Genomic DNA, 27,202 nt, shown 5'->3' on the forward strand with positions numbered 1-27,202 from the left:
GGTCATACATGTCTGTACAGTTTCCTTTATCTAGTATGCTTGCGTCCAGTAACTCTTCCAGTAATGTCTGTCATGGCGGTTGTGGGTACATCCTTGTCTCCTTTCATAGGAAGTTTTTGAGTTGTAGATACCTTAGCTTGTTCCCCCTGGCTAGCTGGAATTTCTCTGTCAGTTCATCCAGTGTTGCGATCCTGCCGTCTGTGTATAGGTCCCTGACTGTCAGTGTCCCTCCATCCAGTCCCCACCTTTTGAAGGTGGCATCAGTCAGCACTGGTGTGAACCTATGGTTGTTGCAGATGGGAGCTTTGTCCGACATTTTGGTCAGGCCAAATTGCTGCCGTAGTTGGTTCCAGGATTGGAGGGTGGCTATCACCACCAGGCTGCTGGAGTGTTTTTTAGGTGGGCTATTTGGATCCACAGGTAGCGGAATTTGTGTTCGGGCTTGTTTAAACGACAGTCCCATTAGTGCTGCCCCCCCTACTTGTGGGTGTACCGGGAATATCTCGCTTTTGCTCATGTTGAGTTTGTAGCCCGAGAAGGCACCAAACTCTTTCAGGAGCACGATGATTCCGTCCATGCTGCTTTGTGGGTCCGAAATGTAGAGGAGCAGGTCATCTTCAAAGAGTGAGACTCTGTGCTCTCTGCTGCCCCTTCGGATCCCCCTGCAGCTTTTTGCTGCTCTGAGCGCGTTTGCTAGTGGTCCAATCGCTAGAGGGAACAGCAGCGGGGACAGTGGGCATCCTTGTCTGGTACCCCTGTGCAGCTGGAAGTATCAGGAGTTGGTGTTGTTGGTCCGTACGCTCGCCATGGGAGCGTTGTATAGGAGTTTTACCCAAGAGGTGAACCCTGTTCCAAGCCCGAACCGCTCCAGTACCTCTATGAGGTATTTCCATTTGACTCTGTCGAAGGCCTTTTCTGCGTCCAGGGAGACGATCACCTCTGGTGTTCTCTCCCCGGAGGGGATCATTATCACGTTCAGCAGGCGCCTGATGTTCGAGGTAAGCTGTCTACCTTTACCAAAGCCCGCCTGGTCCTCTGCGACCAGCTCTGGTACGCTGTCTCTAGCCTTTTGGCTAGTATTTTGGCCAATATTTTGGCATCTGCGTTCAGCAGTGAGATGGGTCTGTATGACCCACATTCCGTTGGGTCTTTGTCTTTCTTAGGTATCAGCGAGATTGAGACCTGTGTTAGCGTGGGTGGCAGTGTGCCCCTAGCTAGCAAGTCTGTGAACATCTCTCGCAGGTGTGGGGCCAGTGCTGTCGCAGATGTTTTGTAGAAGTCCGCAGGGAATCCATCCGGTCCCGGCGCCTTCCCCGTCTGCATGGAGCTAATGCTGTCCATGATCTCTCCCAGTGCTAGTGGTGCTTCAAAGCCCCGTTTTCTGCCCTCCCCCACGACTGGAATGTTCAGTCCATCAAGGAACCGTTTCGTCCTGGACTCCCCCATTGGGGGCTCTGAGGTGTACAGCCCTTGGTAGAAGGCCTTGAAGATTTTGTTGATCTTTTCTGGTTCTGTTTCTAATGTGCCACTGGTATCCCTGATTTGTGTAATTTCTCTGGTGGCTGCCTGCTTTCTCAGCTGATGCGCCAACAGGCGGTTGGCTTTGTCTTCGTGTTTGTATAGGGTCCCACGTGCCTGGTATGGCGCTAACAATTGCACACAAAAGACTCGATAAGGTACAAGAGAGGCTTTATTACAGTGAGATGCTATTCCTCCGGCTGCAGCTGTAGAATGGCATCTCAGGGAAACTTATGAATATTTATACTGCTCCCTGGGGGCGGTGCTAGCCGGAAGGGGCTTACCAGCAAACCTGTAATACAGGTACTGTCATACATCCCCTAATGCAAGCACACACATATATACAGTGGTAGAGATCACCACACCTGGCGAGTTGGTGCGCTGCTTTCCTGGTGGAGAGCAGATCAAAGTTCTTTTGTAGCTCTTTCCTCTCCGCCAGGAGCTCTACGGTCGGGGCCTCGGAGTATTTACGGTCTACCTCCATTATGGAGTCGACTAGCTGCTGCCTAGCCGCCCTTTCCTCCCTATCTCTTTGCGCTTTGAAAGCGATGATTTTCCCTCTTAGTATGGCCTTTAGCGCTTCCCAGAACGCGGAGGGTGAGACCTGCCCATTCTGGTTGTTCTCCGTGTACTCTGCTATGGCCTGCGATATCTTTTCGTTGAAGGCCTTGTCAGCTAGTAGGGCAATGTCCAACCTCCATGTGGGGCATTGCGCCCTGCCCGTCTTCAGCCTCACGTCCATGTAGTGTGGAGCGTGGTCTGATATCACAATTGAGGAGTATTCCACTCTGTCTATCCCCGGAAGCATTGTTTTCCCCACCACAAAGAAGTCAATTCTGGTGTATACGTTGTGTACTGAGGAGAAGAAGGAGAACTCCTTCTCCCCTGGGTGGGCGAACCTCCAGGGGTCCACAGCTCCCATCTGTTCCATAAAGTGACTGAGTTCCCTTGCCATGCTGGAGGTTTTCCCAGTTTTGGGGTTTGATCTGTCTGTCGTGGATCCTGTACACAGATGAAGTCCCTCCCATGATTAGTCGGTGCGTCGCTATGTCAGGGATTTCTGCCATGGTCTTCTTGATGAAGCTCGTGTCGTCCCAGTTGGGTGCATACACGTTAACTAGTACTACCGGTGCCCCAACCAGGGTCCCGCTGACCATGACGTACCGTCCCCCTGGGTCCGTAACCGTCTTTGTCACCTAAACATCGTCCTCTTGCTGACCAGTATTGCCATCCCCCTGGCCCTTGTCCCATAGCAGGAACGGTAGGTTTGTCCCACCCAGCCCTTTCTTACCCGCAGTCAGTTCTGCTCTCTCAGGTGTGTCTTTTGCAGGATCACTATGTCGGCCTTTATATTTCTTAGGTGGATGAGGACTCTGGATCGTTTCACTGGGCCGTTGAGTCCCCTTACGTTCCAGATGACTATCCTGGTGGGGGGCCCCTCGCTCCTGTGGGATTAAACATACTTACCTGGTGGACGCGCCCCTCCCCTCCGGGGTTTCTCCCTTCGCGCAGAGACAGTACTGGGTGGATGCTTGCAGTGATCCCTTGTTTCGAGCCCTTTGGTTGTGGCACTTTGTAGCCCTATTGTTATTCCTTTTCTAGCCTTGTTTGTCCCTCCTTCCGTGTGTCCCACCCCCAGTCTCTCCCTCCCTGTGTCTCCCCCCATACCCCCACCGGTCTCTCCCTTCCCCCCTTTTTCCCCCCTCTCCCGTATACCCCTCCTTTGTCCCTATTTCCCCTGTTCCTATCCCTGTTTGCTCTAGCTGATGTTTTTTAAACTTTTTTTCAAATATCAGTCACATTGATTTCCAATTAATTCTGTTTTTATTGAAGATGGAGTATTGATGGTTCACCATTAACAAATAAAACAAAGTACCAGACTTTCTATGATCAGCAGTTTGGCGTTGCTCTGCTGGTCATCAAAAACACAGAAAAGAATGACCTTGGAGTCTATGAATGTGAAGTGAGTATGATGGAAAATGCTATTGCTCAAATAATTTTTACCTGGACGACTCCATTTCAATTCAGAAGCATAACAAGTTTTCATCTGAGGTTGGATTGACTTCATGTCAAGTATGAGCATTGAGTTAAATATGGCAACAGTTTTACACATTTTACATATGTAGAATTCACCAAATCTGGTTTATCATTCCAATTCAGTGAATGGAGCGGCAAGCTAATGACTGTCCCCAGGGGCGCGATCCAACGGAATTGATTCTAAGTGCGATAGTGAGCGGGAACAATCAGGTGTTTCACAACGGCTGACCCGGTGAGGCCACCACCGGTATCTAACATTAATTAGGTCATGGAATGATGCCCCACAGGCTTCACGGCAGAAAAGTCTGTCCCGCCACCCGATTTGCCTGGACAGCGCGCGCTAAAATGGGGGAGCAGCTCTTAAACTAATCCTACAGAGCAAACCCCAGACAGCATGCGACCATACCACCGTGCAGACTGGCCCCAAGTTTCAGTGATGCTGATCTGGTCCGACAGTTGGACTCGGTGGAATCCAGATGGGATACCCCCTTTCCCTGAGGGAGTTGGAGGGTCAGCCACAAGGCTGCCAGTGCCACCTGGGAGGCAGTGGCAGCGGCCGTCAGCTCAGGGAGTGTAACCAGGAGAACCGCCAGCCAGTGCCGTAAGACCTGGTGAAACTACAACACAAGACTACTTGTGTGCCAAACAGCATAAGCAGCAAGTAATGGACAAAACAAAGCAATTCCACAATGAACGCATCAGATCTAAGCTCTGGTGTCCTGTCGCATCCAGTCGTGAATGGTGGTGGACAATATTTTTTTATAAATTTAGAGTATTTTTTTCCAATTAAGAGGCAATTTAGCAAAGCCAATCCACGTACCCTGCACATCTTTTTGGGTTGTGGGGGGTGAGACCCACGCAGACACGGGGAGAATGTGCAGACTCCACACGGACAGTGACCCGGGTCCGGGATCAAACCCGGGTCCTCGGCACCATGAGGCAGCAGTGCTAACCACTGCACCACCATGCTGCCCCTGGTGGTGGACAATTAAACAACTCACTGGAGGAGGAGGCTTCACAAACATCCCCATTCTCAATGATGAGGAGCTCAGCACATAGGTGCAAAAGAGAAGGCTGAGGCATTCGCAACAGTCTTCAAAGTGCCGAGTCGGTCTCCTCCGGAGGTCCCCAGCATCTCAGATGTCAGTCTTCAGCCAATACGATTCATTCCACTTAATATCAAGAAACGGTCGATACTGGATGCTTCAAAGGCTATGGACCCTGACAATATTCTTGCAATAGTACTGAAGACTTGTGCTCCAGAACTTGCAGCAAGCCTAGCCAAGTTGTTCCAGTACAGCTACAACACTGACATCTACCCGGCAATGTGGAAAAAGTGCCCAGGTGTGTCCTGTACACAAGAAACAGGATAAATGCAACCCAGCCAATTACCACCCTATCGGTCCATCACCAGAAAACTGATGGAAGGAGTCATCAACAGTGTAATTAAGCGGCACTTACTCAGCAATAACCTGCTCATGGACGCTGAATTTGGGTTCCATCAGGGTCATTCAGCTCCTGACCACATTACAGCCTCGGTTGAAACATGGACAAAAGAGCTGAATGCCAGAGGTGAGGTGAGAGCGACTGCCCTTGACATCAAGGCATCATTTGACTAACTATGGCATCAAGGAGCCCTTGCTAAACTGGAGTCAATGGCAATCAGGAGGAAAACTCTGCTGATTGGAGTCATACCTGGCACAAAGGAAGACGGTTATGGTGGTTGGAGGTCAATCATCTCAACTCCAGGACATCACCACAGGAGTTCTTCAGGGTAGTGTCGTAGGCACAGCCATCTCCAGCTGCTTCATCAATGGCCTTCCTTCCATCATTTCTTTCAATACATTTAGAGTACCCATTTTTTTTTCCAATTAAGGGGCAGTTTTAGTGTGGCCAATCCAGGTGGACAGGGCAGCACGAGTGGATTGGCATCGGCCCCTGGCACCGGTCCCACCTGCCACCCTTCCCCAACTGCCCTGAGGCTGGCACTGCACCAGCTCACCCCCTACCTCCCTCTCAGCCCAGGAGTGACCCCACAGTGCCCCTGGCCTGGCTGCCCATATTCCAAGATGGCTACTCACCTCCTCCGATCCCCACAGCAACTGCTTTGCTCACTTCAGGCAGAATTTACCAGCTGTTCACGCAGGCAGGCAATTCTGGTTCCACACAGGCGCACGGGTTTCCCGCTGTTGAACGGCAAAAAACACGCAGTAGGTGGTCGGTAAATCCTGCCCAGAATGTTTTTTAATAGGTGTGCTAAAGGGGGCCTGCGTGACCACTCACTGGGGAGCCGGTTAGATTTCGGGAGGCCTTAGATAGGTGTTCCTTCCCGTTAATGGGATGGAGATTGGCCTGAAGTGGTGATTATAGGTTGAGGCTCATTTAAATATCCGGTCATTGTATTCACCCAGCACCCGGGAATCATGGCTGTGATTGCGGGGTCTCAACTGGGCACCATATGGCACTAGTTTCCTCAATCGTGGAACAGGTCTGATGGCACCTCAGGCGTTTCGGAGACCTTTAAGCCCCTTGGGTGGTTAGGGAAAGGGTCGGGTAGTACCCTGAATTCCCCCGGCACCTGAGCACCATGGCCCTGCCAGTGGTTGGGGCCTGAGGGGACCATGCACATGAAAGGGGGTTTGAGGGGGCTGAAGAAAGGCTAGGTGGGTGAAGGAGGGGAGTCCTGAAAGTAGGGCATCCTGAAAGAGGTGGGGGTTGGTATAGAAATAGGGGCAGCCTTTCAAAATAGTGCCCCGACTGTGAGGAGCCAGTCTTGCTGGGGAGCTCAGCTCCCCAGTGCAGGGAAACCTCCCAAGTGTGGCCTCGATGGGGATAAACTCCCCCAGGCTCAAACAAACAGCTAAGTATCGTTGACTAGCAGTGTCAATCTCGGCACTGCAACCATCGAGAAACACCCTGCCAAACCTGCCCGAAACTGGACTTGAAAATTTTTCCGGTGAATTGCAACCACTACATTTTTCACACTATTGCACTTTCTGTCCTTGGAGAGATAGAGAAGTGGATGTTTTAACAACTGCTGAGTTTCATCATAGGTGGATGTCTCTCAGCTATCTTCTATCTGAGAACAGAATTGAATAATATACAGTTATATGATTAACAATCACTTGACGTTAGCAGAGACTGAGAAATGATCGTCGTAAAATTATGACTTACACCTGCTTGTATTTACATTTCTGATTCATGTCTTTCATCTTCCAGAAGTACTTTAAGTTGCCTACAGAAGGTAGTGCAGAAGGGGAACAAAGATTCCTCGCAGTAAATTACTCACTCCAAGAATGCACCTTCACAGGTCTTATACACAGTATCCATCCACCCAGATACGCACACCTTGGTGGGACTGCCAAATCAGTTAGTTGGGTTGTCACACAATGGTATTTCACACATCACAAGTAAGCAGGAATAGATGGGGGAGATAGCAACAGCAGTGAAGACTCCACATGGCAGGATACAAGCCCTCCCAAGTTCTGCTCTGCTTGACATAGATTCTGAACCTCAGACACAGTCAGCAAAGGGAGCAACTCTGAAGCAGCAGCAGAAAATGTGTGAGGCACGATCAGTTTTTTCAGGGGCACTGTGCATGATTGAAGAGAGATCTGAGCAAATTGCCTCTGACATGTATGCCATGATATCACAGGTCTTCGTGTTAATGTCTGCTTCCATGGAGTATCAAACATGGCAGTCAACCAAATACATTCTGACCCCCACCAATGGCTCGCATGCTCTGAATGCAACCTTAAGCAGGATTAATGAAAACCCAGCCTTGGCCATTCAGTGCCTCACTGAGGTGCAGCAAAGTACTCTCCAGCTTTTTTTATTCATGGAATGTGAACATCGTTGGCAAGGTCACCAGTTACCGCCCATCACCTTCTTGAACCTTTGCAGTCCATATGGTACAGGTACACCCACAATGCTGACAGGGAGAGACTTCCAGGATTTTGACCAGTGTTTTGAAGTTTGGATAGTGTGTGCCTTGGAAGGGAACCTGCAGGTTGTAGTGTTCTCATGTGTCTACTACTGTTGTTCTCCTCAGTAATAGAGGACCTGGTTTTGAAAGGTGCTACTGAAGGGGTTTAATGAGTTTCTACAGCACATCTTGTAATTGGTACACACTGCAGACTTGTGCACCTGTTGTGGAAGGAGTGTATGTTTACAGTGATGGTCGGGCTGACAATCAAGCCGCTGCTTGACCTGGATTGCATTGAATCTCTTGGAACTGCATTCATCCAGGAAAGTGGAGAATATTCCATCACAGTCCTAACTTGTGCCCTGTAGATGGTAGACAGGCTTTGGAGAGTCAGGAGGGGAGATACTAATCGGAGAAGCCTCAGCCTCTGACCTGTGCCTCTAGCCATAGTACTTAAAAGGCTTGTCCAATTAGGGTTGTGGTCACTGGACCCACCCAGCACCCACGCTATGATGATGGGAAGGTCATTAATGAAGCAGCGAAAGAAGGTTGGACCTAGGATACTGATAATGCCCGTGGAACTCCTGCAGTGTTCTAGGGATGAAATAATATGACTCCAACAACCACAGCCAGACTACTTTGTGTTAGGTATGACTCCAACCTGTGGAGAGTTCTCCTACCAATTCCCATTGACTCTGGTTTTACTCAGAACCCAAACTGAGCATGGCTAAGCAGGTTATTGATCAGTAATTGCCGCTTGATAGCATGGTCTACAACATTTTCTATTACTTGATGATTGGAAAAATGAAATGAAAATCGTTTATTGTCACAAGTAGGCTTCAAATGAAGTTACTGTGAAAAGCCCCGAGTCACCACATTCTGGCGCCTGTTCGGGGAGGCTGGTACAGGAATTGAACCGTGCTGCTGGCCTGCCTTGGTCTGCTTTCAAAGCCAGCAATTTAGCCCTGTGCTAAACCAGCCCCTGATTGAGAGTGGACTCATGGGGCAGTAATTAATCAGATTGGATTTGTCCCAACTTTTTTGTGAACAGGTCATATCTGGGCTATTTTCCACGTTTTGGGATTGATGCCAGTGTTGTAGATCTACTAGAACAGTTTGGCTAGGGGTATCTTCGGCACTACAACCAGGATGGTATCGGAGCCCAGAGCTATTGCTCCATCTATCCTTCCTTTACTAACAGAGAACTGTGAAGGCAAACGATAGAACCACATAAGAGTAGTCAGAAATGGAAGAGTATTAAATTGTATTTGCACATGGGTAGCCACATATTTAATACATTCGTATTTAATATTTCAGCATTGTATTTGATTTCCCATTTTACTTGTGGCCCAGCAAGTTCTCTCTCAACCATGTCTCAGTGACAACAATGACATCATACTCGCATGTTTTAATTTGTGCCCTCAATTCATCTGCCTTGTTTGTCAGACTCCTTGCATTAAAATAAATAGCATCCAATCTTGCCAAACTCCCTTGTGACTTAACTGGCCTAGACATTCTATGCCTTCCTGACTCACTTGGTGTCTCTTCTGATTTTGGCTGTGCATCTATCCCTGCTGAACTTTCTCTCAGGTTCCCAGGTCCCTGCCTGGTTACCCCAACAGCACTAGCAAACCTCCCTAAAAGGGCACTGGTCCCATTAACCTCAGGTGCAAAGCGTCTGCCTTGTACAGGTGCCACCATCCCCATAAACAGTCCCAATGTCCTAGAAATCTAAAGCCCTCCTTCCTGCACCATTTATCCAGTCACACATTCATCTGGACTAACCTCCTATTTCAATATTCACTAGCACATGGCACCAGAAGTAATCCAGAGGTTACTACCTTCTGAGTTCTGTTTTTTAATCCATGTCCTAGCTCCCTTCTTTCAAGAACTCATCCCTTTTTCTTCCTATATCATTGCTACCAATGTGTAGCATATCTGTTTGTTTCCCTCCCCCTTCAGTATGCCCTGCAGCTGTTCAGGGACACAGTGACAGTGACTTAGACCATAGGAGCAGAATTAGGCCACTCGGCCCATCGATACTGCTCCGCCATTCAATCATGGCGGATATTTTCTCATCCCCATTCTCCTGCCTTCTCCCTATAACCCCTGATCCCCTTATTAATCAAGAACTTATCTATCTCTGTCTTAAAGACACTCAGTGATTTGGCCTCCATAGCCTTCTGCGGCAAAGAGTTCCACAGATTTATCACCCTCTGGCTGAAGAAATTCCTCCTCATCTCTGTTTTAAAGGATTGTCCCTTTAGTCTGAGATGGTGTCCTCTGGTTCTAGTTTTCCCTATAAGTGGAAACATCCTCTCCACGTCCACTCTATCCAGGCCTCGCAGTATCCTGTAAGTTTCAATGAGATCCCCCCTCATCCTTCTAAACTCTTAACGAGTACAGACCCAGAGTCCTCAACCGTTCCCCATACAAGTTCTGTGCCATAATGATCCTGTGCTAATAATGGACATTTAACAATCCACCTGTCCAATGGGGATTTTTCTCATCTTGCAGATTGCACTAATGTTAAAGGCAGAGGTTGGCTGGTTGATTCCAACTTCCAGACGCAACTGGCAATTTTGGTTCTGTTAGCTTGCTTCCACCTTTCAAACCTAACCATTTTGTGAGGTTAAAATTTGCCCCCAGTGTCACTGAATGAATGTTGGTTCTGAACTAGTCTGACCACTTCAGTCATCTGTATACCTTTCTGTGAGAAATCACTCCTGAATTTGTATCACTATGTTCGAGGCCTTGAAAGGCCTCCTAGCTTTCCGTTCTTGAAAATTAACCAAATCATCACAGTGTTTCTTTGATCCTCTAAAGTTTGGAAAGAGTTGTTCTTAATATCATGGTTGTATCTCCAACCTGAACACCAAGACCTATTAGTATAGAAATATAAGATATTATGTATAAGAAATTCTAAACATGGGTTTGAACATTATAGCGCCAAATATCTGTGCTTGGGTGAAAAAGAACCTGCACCAATCCACTGCTAACATTCCTGACTCCTTGCTGTCCCTGTCTTCCAGTGTTGCTAAGAGCGTAACAAGAAATGCATTTCCTTATATGCACCCCGGCACAGCATGCTTGCTCTTTTGTGAGTGAGAAAATTATGGACCTGTTTCTAAAAGTGCTGGAAATTTTAATGGGGCCAAACACTTCCTGACAGTACATTGTGTTAAGAACCCAGCTGCTGTTCAATGCTAATCCCAGAAGGGAAACTTGGCATGCCAGTTCATAACTTTTTTTTGCAATTTTATATAATGTGAGGAAAGATGTGTAGACCAGTGTGGAAGGTTCCGATCATGTTGTAATAATAAAATAAATACTTCTTAAACAATAAAACACTCAAGAAAGGGAACTAAAAAAACATGCACTTAACTACAATAATGGCTACATACACACAATTTTGTTCAATTGACCCATTTCCAAACCAGTCTATTTTCCTAACCTCCCCGAACAACATTCCATAGGTTTTAAAACTATACATAAAATCCAGCGATAGTTACCATATTCTGTACCGATATCGCTTTGGGATTTCTTCTAGTTTAGAACAGAAACAACTGACTATTCAAACAGGATTCTCAGGGATTGTTTGTTAAAAGTGAACTCAGTTTCCTGCTGTTTGTTGCTGTGATCGTGGATCAACTCTATTCAGCTCACCATATAGAGTTAACCCTTCCATTGATTTACTACTTTCTCTTTTGATCTTTTCTTATCTGAACTGATTGTCTTAATGTCATTTTCTACATGAGCGCGCCGTTTTAGAAAGTAAGTGTGAAAATTCTCTTTTGAACTTTTACCATCTGTGCTTTAACTCTTCTATGCCTTATTGTTATCCACTTCTCTTCGGACAATATCTGTTTACAGTGTTGCCAGGCTAATCCACAAATCAAATATCTCAGTTAATCTGTTTTCTTAACCAATTCCCATTTAAAAATAGTTTTCACTCTTTTAATCAAACATTCACCAAAACATATTCCCAATTATTAGATTCCTTCATTTTCATTTATCACAACTTCTTGACAATTGCCACCTCCCCCAATACCTGGTCCATGTGTTTTCCCTCATTTCAAGGCTCCAGCCTTACAAAAGTAAAAATGTTTTAAGGTTTATATTTTATAATAGATCGAATTGTGCAATAATTCAATCAAACACATTGCTCGTTTAAAGATTTACTAGTACAGAAAAGGAGAAACTAATCAACATAATTTATCATAAAAATGAAAGTCATTACTATTGTTCTACTTTATGTTTATCAAGCTGCATTGTTATGTTTCTGTTATCCCAGGTTACAAACAAGCTGGGTACAGCTAGGGATGTTGCAGAGCTGTATCTTCAGGCTCCTGTCCTGATTCCAGAAAGGAAAGGAAGCCAAGTTGTCATGATTGAAGGTAAGTTCAATAGTTATTTTTGCTACTCTAAATAGTTCTGGGAGCTGAAGGTTTAGAAAAAAATCTTTATCCAGAAGCTGTTGTAGTTGTCAGGAAGTGAAATCAAGTTAGTTATGGTCATAGTTGAATTTGTAAACTTGCCTGATAATAGCCAAAAGAATGAAATCTATAATTTAGATTTATAAATGGTTTCTGTTTTTGTGATGTAGGAATAGAAAATCTGTTATTTGTGCCCCCTTTCCTTCTACAAACCTTAAAGCAAGGAATTGTCATATTGGTGGCAAATGGAACAAGCAAGGCTTGCATACAAAATGGGATTGTGGGGATACATTTGGAAAATGATGGTCAGAGCCTCAACCAAACATGAACGGAAGGCAGACCACAGAGAAGTGATTGAGGGCTTAGGGGGGGAAAGATTAATTAGGATCAAAGCTGAGTGTAGGAGAGGTATAGATGTTGTCCAGAAGGTTAGGGAGGAGGTTAGTGAAAGGTGAGAGAGGTGGGGAAAGGGCTATTCAGGATAGACGTGGAATTCAGGGATGAGGCCAAGTAGGAGGAGAAGGTGAACCTGGGGCTGATGAAGGGTGGATATTGAGGAGTGAGTGATAAGAATGTATGTCACATGGAAGATATCAGACAACTACATAAGCAGATAACAAGTGGCATAAGAGGATGGGAGTGATACTAATGGGAGGGGATGATGCAGAAAGAATACAGTGGATATTGAGGTCATGACCATATAAGAGCATCAGAAGAGGAACTGTAGTTGGAAATATGACCCCTTGAGCTTGTTCCACTATTCAATAAGATCATCACTAAATTTTAACATTCACTTATCCACCCCTATTCCCATATCCCTTGATTCGACTTTGTGTCCAAGAATCAGTAGATTTCAGTTTTGACTATTTTTAATGACTGAGCTGCCACAGAGCTCCAGTAGATAATTCCAAAGATTACAAGCTGCTGAGTGAAAAAATGCATACTCATCTCAGTCCCACATCTCTATCCTGAGACTATGACTACCAGTTCTACACTCTCTTTGCATCTGTCCTGTCAAGCCCTCTGAGAATTTAATATATTTCAATGCGATCCCCTCTCTACATTCCTGAGAATATAGGCCCATTCTCCTCATTCTCTTAAACAACATTCGTCTCATCCCAGGAATCAGCCTAAAGAACCTTTGTTACACCACTGCTGAGGCATGTATATCCTTCTTTAGCTAAGGAGACCAATTGTACACATCACTGCCAGCTTGATCTCACCAAAGAAATGCATCCCCCTTTGCATTAATTTCCTAACATACTGTACTCTCCCAAATCAAGTGCACAGAGACTGCAGAATTCCTGCCTCTGTAAACCCAACCTTTAATAATGGCAGCCCACAGTTCCTATTTTCTTTCCAGTGGGGGCAGGCTGGATTTTAAGTCACCCTCATAATTACTGCGATGGACATTGGGTGCAGAGGCAAGCTAGGCAGAAGGCCTACTTTGTGGAAATTAATTAAAAAATGGTTTTAAAAAAACAGCCCTCACCCACCTCCACACTCCCTATTTTAATCCATGTCAACCTTTTTCTCCTATTGCCCACCCATACCCAGACTGTCATGCCAACACATGCCCCTCCACCTATACCTTCCCATGGTCCACCATCTATCCTCATAACCCTTTATAACCCCTACGGAAATCTAGTGCCAACTCATGACAACCCATGCCCATCACCCTTTCCCCTACCTCTTTCATGCCAACTCACTTAGTATCCACCGTGGGCAGACCCCAGGACCCTGCTGACACAAAATAAGTTATTGATTAAGTCACCATTTTCAACATAAGAATACACACTCATTGATTTAAAAAATATTCAACAGATGGAAATCCCTTTGACTAATCTCTTATGGAAACATTTTTATTCTGTTGTCACCAATCTGGAGCTTCACTAAACAGGTACCCACTCTGATGTTAACTTATAAAATCAGTCATTGCAGCATGAATAATAATCCCAGGTTTATGTCAATGGACAATAAAATATCAAGCATTTATCTTTATTTTGAATTCCACACTTTTAAAAATTTTAATCCCAGCAGAGTTAGCACGGTAGCATAGTGGTTAGCACAATTGCTTCACAGCTCCAGAGTCCCAGGTTCGATTCCCGGCTTGGGTCACTGTCTTGCGCGGAGTCTGCACGTTCTCCCCGTGTGTGCGTGGGTATCCTCCGGGTGCCCCGGTTTCCTCCCACAGTCCAAAGATGTGCAGGTTAGGTGGATTGGCCGTGATAAATTGTCCTTAGTGTCAAAAATTGCCCTTAGTGTTGGGTGGGGTTACTGGATTATGGGGATAGGGTGGAGGTGTGGTATTGGGTAGGGTGCTCTTTCCAAGAGCCAGTGCAGACTTGATGGGCCGAATGGCCTCCTTCTGCACTGTAAATTCTATGAAATCCCTTGGCAGCTTTGACAGTTCCAGTGAGTTTTAACAGCTCTTTGATTCTAATGAGTTTGTGCACTTTTGTACGCATAATCGTGATTAGTTTTAACAATGCCTAAGGATGCCTTGCCTCTCCCAAAGGATGCATCACCTCTCCCGAAGGTGGCCTGGGAGAACGTGGTACCTTGGGCGCGATTCTCCCAAAACGGGAGAAATCGTAAGGCTGGCGTCAAACCCGGGTGGGTTTGACGCCAGCGCGCCCCTTCCCGACCGGGAACCGATTCTGGTCCCCGGTCGGGGCTAGCAGCCCGACGCCGCAAGCTCCAGCATCACGGGCTTAACGAATTTTGTTAAGCCCGCTTGCCGGAGTTAGCGCCGGCTGACGCGTCATATGACGTCAGCCGCGCATGCGCGGATTGGAAGACTCCAACCCGCGCATGCGCGGATGACGTCATCGCATATTTGCGCGAAACCCGCGCATGCGCGGACCGGGATGTCCCTCAGCCGCCCCGCGAATGGATACTGCGGGGCGGCGGAAGGACAAATAGTGCGCGGGCATCGGGCCCGCTGTCCGCGATCGGTGGGCACCGATCGCGGGCCCATGGCACCCTTGGCACGGCCGTGGTACTGCCGTGCCAATCGGTGCCATGGTTATAAAAAGCGAGTTGTTCCCGCCGTTTTTACGAACGGCCAGACCAGGTCTGTTTGCCGTTCGTAAAAACAGCGTAAAGGGCTGGGACTTCGGCCCATCGAACAGCTGTGAATCGCTGCCGGCCGTAAAAAAACGGCGGCAGCGATTCGTGTCGGGAGTTGGGCGGGGGGAGGGGGGAGAATAGCGGGAGGGCGGGAAAAATGTCGGGAAGGCCCTCCCGCTATTTTCCGACCCGTCGTGGGGGTCGGAGAATTTTGCCCCTTATCTCTCCAAAGCGCTATCTAAACAAATTACCAAATTCAGACAAGCTGGTACCTATTCTAATCTGCAAAATCTAGATTTCACAGCCCTAGCCAGCCAAAATCCCACTTCAGTGGAGGACGATGATAATTTAAATGCCTAGCTGCCACTGGATGACACACATATGTGAACCCTTGCCTGGTTCCAAGCCCATTCCTGCGGAAATAGGTTATTATTTGTTTGGAGGCTGAACTTTTCCACAATTTTCACCACAATGGAGAGCCGCTCCATCATGATGAAAATCTGGCCACTGAGTCACCACCAATCAGCCTAAAGTCAGCCTGCATCTCACCCACCACCTAAAACCTTAAAACAATGTGAAGAGACCAAAGCCGGAATTCACCGTTTGTTCCGATTCAGTTTTCCCACCAGCAGCGCTGATCTGCCAGCAGGTTCTGTGTGGGGTGGTTACATTGGGAAATCCCATTGGCAATCGGTGGGAAGATAGAATCCCGTCACCAGCAAACGCCGCACAGAATGGAAACATGCAGCTTGCAGACAGTAGAACCCCCCCCCCCCCAAGAATTAATTTGGTGAATAGAGGGGAAAAATAGTGAGATCAGAGCAGGACTTAAAATAGCTATCCAGGAGCCAGTCCATAAGCTCAGAGCCTGCATTTGAAAAGAAATAGAGATATAACATCACAGGGAAGCAGGTAGCTGATTAGATGGTCAGTATTTCCAGTAGTAAGGTGGTGGTGAAGGGGAAAGAAAAGAGCTGGGGGAGTTGCATTGCTGATTGAGGGAGGACACATTGGAGGGATCTTGTAGTGAAGCATTATGGGTGGAGCTCAGGAATAAGGGTGAAATCACAATGTTGGGAATGTACTATGGACCTCGCAACAACCCACAGGAGACAGGAGCAGTTGTGTCGTCAGATACTGAAAAGGTATGCAAAAAGCAGGGTAGTTGTGACGGGCGACTTTAACTTCCCCAATCAGACAGGGGTTCGATGGAGAGCAATTTGTTAGATGTGTCCAGGAGGACACTTTGATACAGTATGTTGATAATCCAACCAGGGAGGGGGCCATACTAGACTTGGTATTGGGGAATGAGCCAGGCCAGGTGATTGATGTTTCAGTGGGAGAGCATTTTGAGTTTAGCAACCATAATTCCAAGACTTTGAATAGTCATGGATAAGGACAAGATTGGCCAGCGGGTGAGGGCGCTTAATTGGGTGAGGGCCAATTATATCCAAATTACACAGGAACTGGGGAATGTGGATTGGGAGCAGCTATTGAAAGGCAAATCCAAGTCTGACATGTGGGAGGCTTTTAAAGGCCAGTTGATTAAAGTGCAGGACAGGCAAGTCCCCGCAAAAATGAAGGATAGAAATGGCAGGATTCGGGAACCATGGATGACAAGGGAAATTGTAAGCTTAGTCAAAAGGAAAGAGGAAGCATACGATAGGTCTAGGCATCTAAAAACTGACCTTTGAAGCCCTTGAGGAGTACAGTGAAAGTAGGAAGGAACTTAAACATGGAAATAGGAGGGCTAAAAGGGGCCATGAAATGACTTCAGCAAACACGGTCAAGGAGAATCCCAAGGCTTTTTATGCATATATTAGGATCAAGAGCTTAGCAAGAGAAAGAGTAGGCCCACTCAAGGACATTGAAGGTAAATTATGCGTGGAACCCCAAGAAGCGGGTGAAATCCTTAATGAGTACTTTGTTTTGGTATTCACCGGGGAGAAGGACTAAAAGGAGGTTGAGGTCAGGGATAGGTGTGTGAACGATCTTAAGAACGTCAATATATTAAAGGAAGAAGTGCTGAGTATCCTAAATTGCATTAAGGTAGACAAGCCCCCGGGGCCGGATGGGATCAATCCCAGGTTACTACAGGAGGCAAAAAGAGAAATAGCTGTGGCCTGAACAGATATCTTCCTCTTTGACCACAGTTGAGGTTCCAGAGGACTGGAGAATAGCCAATGTTATTCCCCTGTTTCAGAAAGGAAGCAGTGGTTAGCACTGCTGCCTCACGGCGCCGAGGTCCCACGTTCGATCCCGTATCTGGGTCACTGTCCGTGTGGAGTTTGCATATTCTCCCCGTGTTTGCGTGGGTTTCGCCCCCACAACCCAAAGATGTGCAGGGTAGGTGGATTGGCCACGCTAAATTGCCCCTTAATTGGAAAAAATGAATTGGGCACTCTAAATTTATGTAAAAAATAGGAAGGAAGCAGGGACAATCCAGCAAATTATAGGCCGGTGAGCCTGACGTCAGTGGTGGGGAAACTTTTGGAAAAGATACTGAGGGACAGGATATATGCACATTTGGAGAAAAATGGACTGGTTAGTGACAGGCAGCATGGTTTTGTACAGGGAAGGTCATGTCTCACCAACTTGATTGAGTTTTTTGAAGAGGTGACAAAGAAAATTAATGAGGGAGGAGCTGTGGATGTAGTTTATATGGACTTTAGTAAGGCATTTTACAAGGTCCCACATGACAGACTGGTACAAAAAATAAAATCACATGGGATTCAGGGTGGGCTGGCTAGATGGATATAAAATTGGCTTGTTTATAAAAGACAGAGAGTAGCGGTGGAAGGGTGTTTTTCAGAATGGAGATCTGTAGCTAGTGGTGTTCCGCAGGGATCAGTGCTGGGATCTCTGATGTAGTATATATAAATGATCTGGAGGAAAATGTGGATGGTCTGATTAGTAAGTTTGCAGATAAGACGAAGATTTGCAGAGTTGCTGATAGTGCCAAGGATTGTCAGGGGATACAACAGGCTATAGATAGATTGGAGACTTGGGCACAGAAATGGCAGGTGGCGTTTAATCCGGACAAATGCGAGGTGATACATTTTGGAGGATCAAATCTAGGTATGAATTATACTGTAAATGGCAGAACCCTTAGAAACATTAACATACAGAAGGATCTGGGCGTGCAGGTCCACAGTTCACTAAAAGTGGCAACACAGGTGACCAACGTGATTAAGAAGGCATATGGCATGCTTGCCTTCATCAGTCGGGACATTGAATACAGGAGTTGGGAAATCATGCATAAAACCTTGGTTAGGCCGCATTTGGAATATTGCGTGCAGTCTGGTCACCACATGGGCGGCACGGTAGCACAGTGATTAGCAATGTTGCTTCACAGCACCAGAGACACAGGTTTGGTTCCCGCTTGGGTCACTGCCTTTGCGGAGTTTGCACGTTCTCCCCGTGTCTGCGTGGATTTCCTCCGGGTGCTCCGATTTACACCCACAAATCCCTAACAAATTACCTAATGCTGTTAGGTGAATTGGACATTCTGAATTCTCCCTCTGTGTACCCGAACAGGCGCCAGAATGTGGCGACTAGGGGCTTTTCACGGTAACTTTATTGCAGTGTTAAAGTAAGACTATTTGTGACAATAAAGATTATTATTATTATCAGAAGGACAAGGAAGCTTTGGAGAGAATGCAAAGAAGGTTCACCAGGATGTTGGCTATGAGGAGAGGTTGAATAAACTAGGATTGTTTTCACTGGAAAGACGGAGGTTGTGGGGAGGCCTGATAGAGGTCTACAAAATTATGAGAGACATAGACAGGGTGGATAGTCAGAGGTTTTTCCCAAGGGTGGAAGTGTCAATTACAAGGGGGCACAGGTTCAGGGTGAGAGGGAGAAACTTTAAGGGAGATGTGCGGAGTACGTTTTTCGCACAAGAGAGTGGTGGGTGCCTGGAATGCGCTGCCAGAAGATGCGGTGGAAGCAGGCACATCAGCAACATTTAAGAGGCATCTGGATGGGTACATGATGTGGAGATGCCGGCTTTGGACTGGAGTGAGCACAGTAAGAAGTCTTACAACACCAGGTTAAAGTCCACCAGGTTTGTTTCAAATCACTAGCTTTCGGAGTACTGCTCCTTCCTCAGGTGAATGAAGAGGTATGTTCCAGAAATATATATATATAGACAAAGTCAAAGATGCAAGACAGTGCTTTGAATGCGAGCATTTGCAGGTAATTAAGTCTTTACAGATCCAGAGAGAGGGGTAATCCCAGGTTAAAGAGGTGTGAATTGTCTCAAACCAGGACAGTTGCTAGGATTTCACAAGCCTAGGCCAGGTGGTGGGGGATGAATGTAATGCGACATGAATCCAAGGTCCCGGTTGAGGCCGTACTCATGTGTACGGAACTTGGCTATAAGTTTTTGCTCGGCGATTCTGCGGTGTCGCGTGTCCTTGAAGGCCGCCTTGGAGAACGCTTATCCGGAGATCAGAGGCTGAATGCCCTTGACTGCTGAAGTGTTCCCTGACTGGAAGGGAACATTCCTGCTAGGCGATTGTCGCACGATGTCCGTTCATCCATTGTCGCAGCATGTGCATGGTCTCGCCAATGTACCACGCTTCGGGACTGATGTGACCAATTCACACGACACGTGGTTGGAAGTCGAGTCCCAGTAGGAGTGGGGCGCAGAGATCAGGGAGGTCAGGGTGCAGCTGGAAGTTTGAGTAGCTGGTGCCCTGGATCGTTAGGGTTGCGACTGTGCGCCCTTGGAGGTGAACAGAGTGGGAGCCCAAAGCGAGGGAGATAGTTTGCCGTGCAGGGAAAATAGGGAGCGAACAGCGTCTTACCAGTTCTGGGTGTACGAAGCTCTCAGTGCTCCCGGAGTCGAAGAGGCACGGTGTCCTGTATCTATTGATTTGAACGGTCATCATTGAATTTCGGAGGAGTTTTGGACGCGATTGGTCCAGTGTCACTGCGCTGAGTTGCAGGTAGTCGTCGGCTCAATCAGCTGTGCTGGAGTGGCCCCGTGATGACTGCCCTCTGAATTCGTATTCTTCTAGACGAATTTCTGAGTTGGAAGAAGATGGCCACCTTCGTGGATCGCACGTGGCGGGCGCCGAGGAAGATGGTGCCCCCATGAATCGCACGTGGCCGGCCGCATGGAGGGGGGTTGCCAAGATGGCGGCCCCCATGAGTCGCACGTGTCATTTGGGGACGGAGTCGGAGTACAGGCCGCAGCATTTCGGGGCCTGCGGGCCTGTGGATTCTGGAAACGAGTGCTCAGGGCTGCGGGGGAGTTAGGAGAGTTAGGGTCTGCCTGCTTTGCTAGGCAGACCCGGGCATAGTGTCCTTTGCGACCGCAGCTGCTGCAGGTCGTGTTACGGGCCGGGCAGTGCTGCCGTGGGTGCTGGGGCTGTCCGCAAAAACGGTACACTGGGGCTGCATGATGGCTGGGTGGCCGCGCGGTGCAGGTCTGGGACAGTCGTTGGTCGGGGGCCCAGGATGGGGTCGCTTGGTCCGAGGGGAACAAGGTGAGGCTGCGGAATGAGACCTCCATAGTGGTAGCTAGTTCAACTGTGTCCTCTAAGTTCTGGGCCCCTTTTTCTAGCAACCGCTGCCGCACATAATTCGATCCAAGGCCTGCCACGTACACATCCCTGACAGCAAGTTCCATGTGCTGTTCGGCTGATACAGCCTGGTAATTACAGTCCTGAGCTAAAATCTTTAACTCCCGCAGGAATTCTTCCAACGACTCCGCGGGGCGCTAGCGGCGGGTCGTAAAAATATGGCGCGCATAGACCTTGTTGATGGGCCTCACGTACATTCGATCTAGCATGGCTAGGGCCTCTGTATACGAGGTAATACTGTTAAGTTGAGTAGAGATACGGTGGCTCACCCTTGCGTGCAGTAGGCTGAGTTTCTGCTCCTCTAGTTTCTGATGTGCTTGATTCAGCCAAGTAGGCCTTGAAACATCTGAGCCAGTGTTGAAAGATTTTTTTCGCCTCTGCAGCCTGCGGGTCGAGTTCTAGTCGATCTGGCTTGAGGGCTGATTCCATAGTCGTTTTCTTCGATTTCTTCTTGTTTCCTAAGACTATTAAATTGATGTGACCATCAATTCACACGACACGTGGTTGGAAGTGAACAGTGGTTTTAATAGTCTTATATAGTCTTTAATAGTGGTTTTAAGAGCCTGCCTGCGACGAGATGAACTGGCAGGCAGGCTCACGACTGCCAAGCTTTATACTTCTGGTTAGTGGGAGGAGCAATGGGCGGAGCCAAGGGTGGAGCCCAGTACAAACTCCTCATCTACCCCTGTGGGCAGAGCCGCGCAACTGCTCGTATACCGAGCTTACATAGACACAGTACATCATATATAATAACAGTGTGAATTACACGGACTGTGATTCACCACAGGGACATCCTTTCCTGCAGCGTATGAGGTAGACAACGTTGGCCGGGTTGCACGAGTATGTGCCGCGTACCTGGTGGGTGGTGTTCTCACGTGTAATGGTGGTACCCATGTCGATGATCTGGCATGTCTTGCAGAGATTGCCATGGCAATGTTGTGTCGTGTCGTGGTCGCTGTTTTGAAGGCTGGGTAGTTTGCTGCAAACAATGGCTTGTTTAAGGTTGCACGGTTGTTTGAAGGCAAGTAGTGGGGGTGTGGGGATGACCTTGGCAAGATATTCATCTTCATCGATGACGTGTTGAAGGCTGCGAAGAAAATTTTGTTGTTTCTCCGCTCCAGGAAAGTACTGGACGACGAAGGGTACTCTGTCGGTTGTGTCCTGTGTTTGCCTTCTGAGGAGGTCGGTGCAGTTTTTTGCTGTGGCGCGTTGGTACTGTTGATCAATGAGTCGAGCGCCATATCCCGTTCGTACGAGGGCATCTTTCAGTGTCTGTAGATGTCTGTTTCGCTGCTCCTCGTCGGAGCAGATCCTGTGTATACGGAGGGCTTGTCCATGGACATCCCCACCATCGGGAATATCCTTCTTGTATTTATCCTACCTAGTCCTGTTCAAATTTGATAGGTTTCTGTGAGATCCCCCTCATTCTTCTGAACTCCAGCGAATACAATCCTAACCAGTCGTGGTACACGTTCGTACCACTTCCTCTCTCATCCTTTCCATTGTCTTACCTCTTATCTCACTTGAACTCTGCATTCACCCTTTTCCACTCCTAATTAATAAATGTGATAACCAGTACCAAAAATAGGTAGCTATTAATTTCCAATTAACAAAGAATTATTACCCATCATCTGATGAAAATAAAAAATACCTATGATGAACTTTTGATTCTTTGAATAAATTTGGTAAATAATCCAAGAGACTTGTCAGATTGTTTTCTCATCATGCATCCACCTTGGCAACATATTAATTTGTTGACTTGAAATCCCAGATGAGCCTCCAATTGTTTCACCATTTCAGTTGAGACCAGTAATGTTTTTTTTAAGAAAAGTAGAAGAAATCCAAAATCCCAGTTATTTATTAAAAGAATGAAACCATAAGATTTCACGGTTTAAAACAGAAGGATTTTTACTATACAAGAGTCAAACAGGACAATCATTATATCCTTAGTTAACCACCCAAACATAAGACACAATGCCAGCATTCGTTAAAAATGATTAACAGACAATTTGCAGTTGAATGGAAACAATAAACTATTCATTAAATGGCAGATAGAGCTATGTATTGGTTCAGCAGTCCACTCAGCATACAGGTCATCAAAGTTGAGTAGGCACAATCTTCACCAGAAATGGCACATGTTTGCAGGATCTCCTCAATTCGGTCTGAATAGTAGAGATCCAATGTTATCTTCAAGTAATACAAACAGCTACAGCAGTTATCTCTTTGCCTATTCTCCGATCTTGTATTTAACCTCTATCTTCTTCAGCCTGCCTGTACTGCACCACTGGACTCATCATCTATCGGCTCTGAGGGCTCAGAGTCCGTTTATGTATAGAATTTCAACCAGGTTCTATCTTAGTTTCCTTAGCAACTGGGAGGGTCAGTTTCCTTTCTCAGTTTCTCTTTTCAGTTTCCCTTCTCGATTAGAGTCTGACAGAAAATACACATTTTTCCCACAGTTTCCATCATAAGATTATTTTGTTGGTTACTGTAGTCATTCTGCAGTTGTGGTTAAAAGTTGCAAACACTATCAGGATTTAAGACAGGCAAAGATGGAGGAAAAATGATTTTAGCTCTCAATAGTGTGGTTAAATTGATGTAATTGTTTTGTGAAATACATTTTTATGGTGCAGTGTTCATATAATTATAATGTTAAATATAACATGTAACAATGCTTTATGTTTACCCAAAACCTTTGGTTGAATGTTCTTGCCCACAAAATTGCAGCACAAGCATTTCTTCCTGCAGGTACATTTTAGTTTCCACTAACTTTAGTGGAGTAATGATACTGATATTTTTCCGATCACGACCATCCATTCATATTGTTGTTGATGCAGGTACTTCTGTTGGCTTTACTTTCTGTCCTGATGTTCAGCTGACGATTCATTGATGATGACGCTTTGGTGTTATTCACAAGTCATTATTCACTTTTCCACCAGTTTTGTGGGCAGCATGGTCACATAGTGGTTTGCACAGTTGCTTCACAGCTCCAGGGTCCCGGGTTTGATTCCCGTCTTGGGTCACTGTCTGTGCAGAGTCTGCACGTTCTCCCCGTGTGTGTGTGGGTTTCCTCCGGGTGCTCTGGTTTCCTCCCACAGTCCAAAGATATGCGGGTTAGGTGGATTGGCCATGCTAAATTGCCCTTAGTGTCCAAAAAGGTTAATTGGGGTTACTGGGTTAAGGGGATGGGATGGTGGAGTAGGTGTGTGCTTGAGTCGGGTGCTCTTTCCAAGGGCTGGTGCAGACTCGATGGACCGAATGGCCTCCTTCTGCACTGTAAATTCTATGATTCTTTTCAGGAGACACAAGATGATCATTTGTTTTTCATACACACATTTGTGTAATATTTGGTTTTTACATTGGGTAAAATGAGCAGACATATAATAAAAGTAAACCAAAGTAAAGATCTCCATCAAAAAATAAGTCAGACTAATGGCACTATTTTTAATTTGTATCCTATCATGTCACCGCTTCATTATGCTTTAATTAATTATACATGACAATAATTAATTGTACTTGTACAGAAAAAATACAGTTTAAAAAGATTCAAACTTGGGTTTTGTCTCAGGCAAGATACATTAAGATCAATTCTGCTATGTGGAAAAGACAATATCCTGGAAATTATGTTTTATCAAGGCATTGTGCACTGGCATTCCACTATTACAAAGATGAGTTTTAACCAATTTAAAATAAATGGATAATAACTCCATTAAAATATTAGAGAGAGGAATTTGATTCAAGTTAATTAAGTAGAGAAGAATGTAATTTCCCACGGTTAAGTAATAAATATAAGCTGTATTGATAGAAAATAAAAACAAAATATGAAAGTAATCAGAATTTGAAAAGAGAAAACAAAGATTATGATATTTTGGATCACAAAGGGAACACGTCGAAAATATTAATCGGTCCTTTCTCTTTACATACGTTTGGTAACTTATATATCATCAACATTTAAATCAGATTTCCAGCATTTTCTTTTTCTCTCTACTTAGAGGAACAGGGTCACCTCTGGAATTGGTAGGGATCAAATTACATTATAGCACTAATAAAGCTGAACATGTGAAACTGTTCTGACTCTAGCATCCATTGCAATTTTTGCCTTTAGCTTTTTTTTAAACTTGTAATCTTCATTAAGAGGTGTTCACAAAATCCATAAAATCTCCACAGTGCAGAAGGAAGTCATTCGGCCCATTGAGTCTGCACCTGCCCTTGGAAAGAGCACCCTACTTAAGGCCACGCCTGCCCCCCTATCCCAGTAACCCCACCTAACCTTTTGAACACTAAGGGGCCATTTAACATGGCCAATCCACCTATCCCACACATTTTGGACTATGGGAGGAAACCAGAGCACCCGAGGAAACCCACGCAGAAACAGGGAGAAAGTGCAAACTCCACACAGACAGCCAACCAAGGCTGGAATTGAACCTGGGTCCCTGGAGCTGATAGGCAGCAGTGCTAACCACTGTGCCTCAATGCCGCCCACTTTTTTAACAGGACTACTCAATTGATCAAGTATAGAATTAAACGTGAGACAAAAATTTATCAATCTCATTTGTGTGATATTCTCTAGTCTTACTGTGTCTTTATTACACAATAGCAGTCTAGGTGTTCGTTTGAAAACCATACAATTAAATCCCATGGGAAGAAAATGTTTTTTCAATGAATGCACATTTTCTGCTTCATTTTATATACATCTAAGCTCCAATAACACCTTTGTTAATAATGTGGCAATGTCTGGCATCACAGTAATCACAGTGTCTTGATACCACGCAAGTGCGTTTTTGCACATTTGTAATAATTGAATTTTTTCAGAGAACTCTTCTGTGTGATTTGGAAGGATCATTCCTCATTAATTGGGATGGAGGGAGCACAGGATGTGGGGAAGAGAGGCAATGTCTGACTTGTTAGGATGTGGTGTTGCACCAATAGGACAAGGGTCCTGCACAAGTAACCCAGGAGTCCTTGTTACAGTTACTAAAAGTAAAGACGGATAAAAACTTTTCATTTCCTCAGCTTTCATCACTCAGCTTGTTCAGCATGAAATGAACAGAAATTTTGAAGAAAAAATGAAGCACCTCGTAACAGAGCCACTGTAAGAAAAATCTTACCAAGTGACACATGATAGCTACAGCTTTATCTTACATTGGACTTTTTAGATAGATATTTTCACTCTTCATTTTTTATTATTTGAATACTTTTAATTCAAGGATTCCTTTCAGTCATGTTCTTTTCTCCTTCAATTATATGGAATCTATTTATTTTAGAAGGCCGATATTTGTCTTTTTTGTGCTGGATAAGCTGTAAATCCATAAGAGTCCAGTTTCAACTGGAATATATGGCACCATTGTCCCACATGTTCAAAGTATGTGAGCTATGCATTAACAAATGTTATTTTTTGTCTATAATAGAAACCATGTCAGTAGCATGTAAGACACTCATGCATGCAAGAATTGGCACTTTATTAATAAGATCATTTAATTGATCAAATATCGACTTAAATGTGAAACCAAAATTTATCAATCTCATTGATGTGATATTCTCTAGTCTTACTATGTGACTTTATTACACAATTGCAGTCCAGGAGTGAACTTTTCCTGACATAGATTTGTTTGAATTGTACTTGCTGTTTGTCTGCTTTCTGTATAATTATGCAATGTTAACCATTTCAGTTGCATTTAAGCTCCATCGCATTCCAGAAATAACTGCAGTCCAAGATTTAAATGATGGCGGCAGCACTTGTATATGAACAGCAGATATTTTTCGCCATGATCTATGCCCTAGAAAAACAAATCAGAGCCATATTTGTTTTGAAACCGGAGGCCGTGTAGGGTGTAGTGGGGGTCATGATAGGTGATCCCGGAAACAGTATGGGGTACAGGATGAGCTCAGCAGAAGGCCTACCTGAGTGCACCAGCACTTTGCCGAAGAAAATAAAATAAATCAATAGGGCAAAAAACGGCCCATAACCTATTCTCCCCTAACCCCCCATCAAACTTCCCATGACCCCCAATACAATGAAGTATTCAAAGGCATTTGCTGTTTTTTTTGGCATCGGAGTTTATCTCCGCTGAGGCCTCACTGGGGTGAGCCAGCAAGAAAGGTTCCTCGCAGATCAGGAAGCCATTTTGTCTGGCTTCCCTGATCGCCCACCCACCCTCCATTTTCGACCCCTCCACCTTAACCTCGGGTTGTCCACCGGGAACAAGTCCTCACCTCCATCTACCTGGTAAGGTCGCCGCCCCCTCCTCCGGCCCGATCCCTGGCAGTGCCAGGGCGTCTGTATAGCAGTGCCAGGTTAGCCAGGTGGCAGTGCCAGGGTGTCTGTAGCATTGCCAGGTTAACCAGGTGGCAGTGCCAGGGTGGCCATGCCCAGATGCCAGAGGGAGTGCCAGGGTGCCACCCTTTCCTGTCCACCTGGGAGTCTCTAATGGCCTGGTAGACCCCCTCCCCCCAAGTGCCATTACAACGGGTCCACGTTTGTGGAAATCAGTACTAAACAGTGCTATGGCGAGGTCTCCCAGGCATGACTGTTAGGGCCCCGGGCACCGGGACAATCTCGTGAACGCATATTTAAATGAGACAAATAGCTTATTTAGATATACTGATCTGGATCACGCCCAGTG

The 27,202-nt window shown here is 46.0% G+C and overlaps 1 protein-coding gene across 3 annotated transcripts in view; it reads left to right on the forward strand.

Annotated features, from left to right (window-relative positions):
* obscnb (obscurin, cytoskeletal calmodulin and titin-interacting RhoGEF b) overlaps positions 1 to 27,202 on the forward strand; it is an 896,193-nt gene that overhangs the window by 702,909 nt on the left and 166,082 nt on the right. For all 3 annotated transcript variants that reach the window (XM_038798455.1, XM_038798456.1, XM_038798458.1), the window contains 2 exons: positions 3,352 to 3,481; positions 11,775 to 11,877. In XM_038798455.1, the coding sequence (XP_038654383.1) occupies positions 3,352 to 3,481; positions 11,775 to 11,877 (233 nt within the window). The remainder of the gene's footprint in view (positions 1 to 3,351; positions 3,482 to 11,774; positions 11,878 to 27,202) is intronic.

The sequence above is a fragment of the Scyliorhinus canicula genome, chromosome 5, assembly GCF_902713615.1.
Source record: "Scyliorhinus canicula chromosome 5, sScyCan1.1, whole genome shotgun sequence".
In the NCBI taxonomy this organism is placed as follows: Eukaryota; Metazoa; Chordata; class Chondrichthyes; order Carcharhiniformes; family Scyliorhinidae; genus Scyliorhinus; species Scyliorhinus canicula.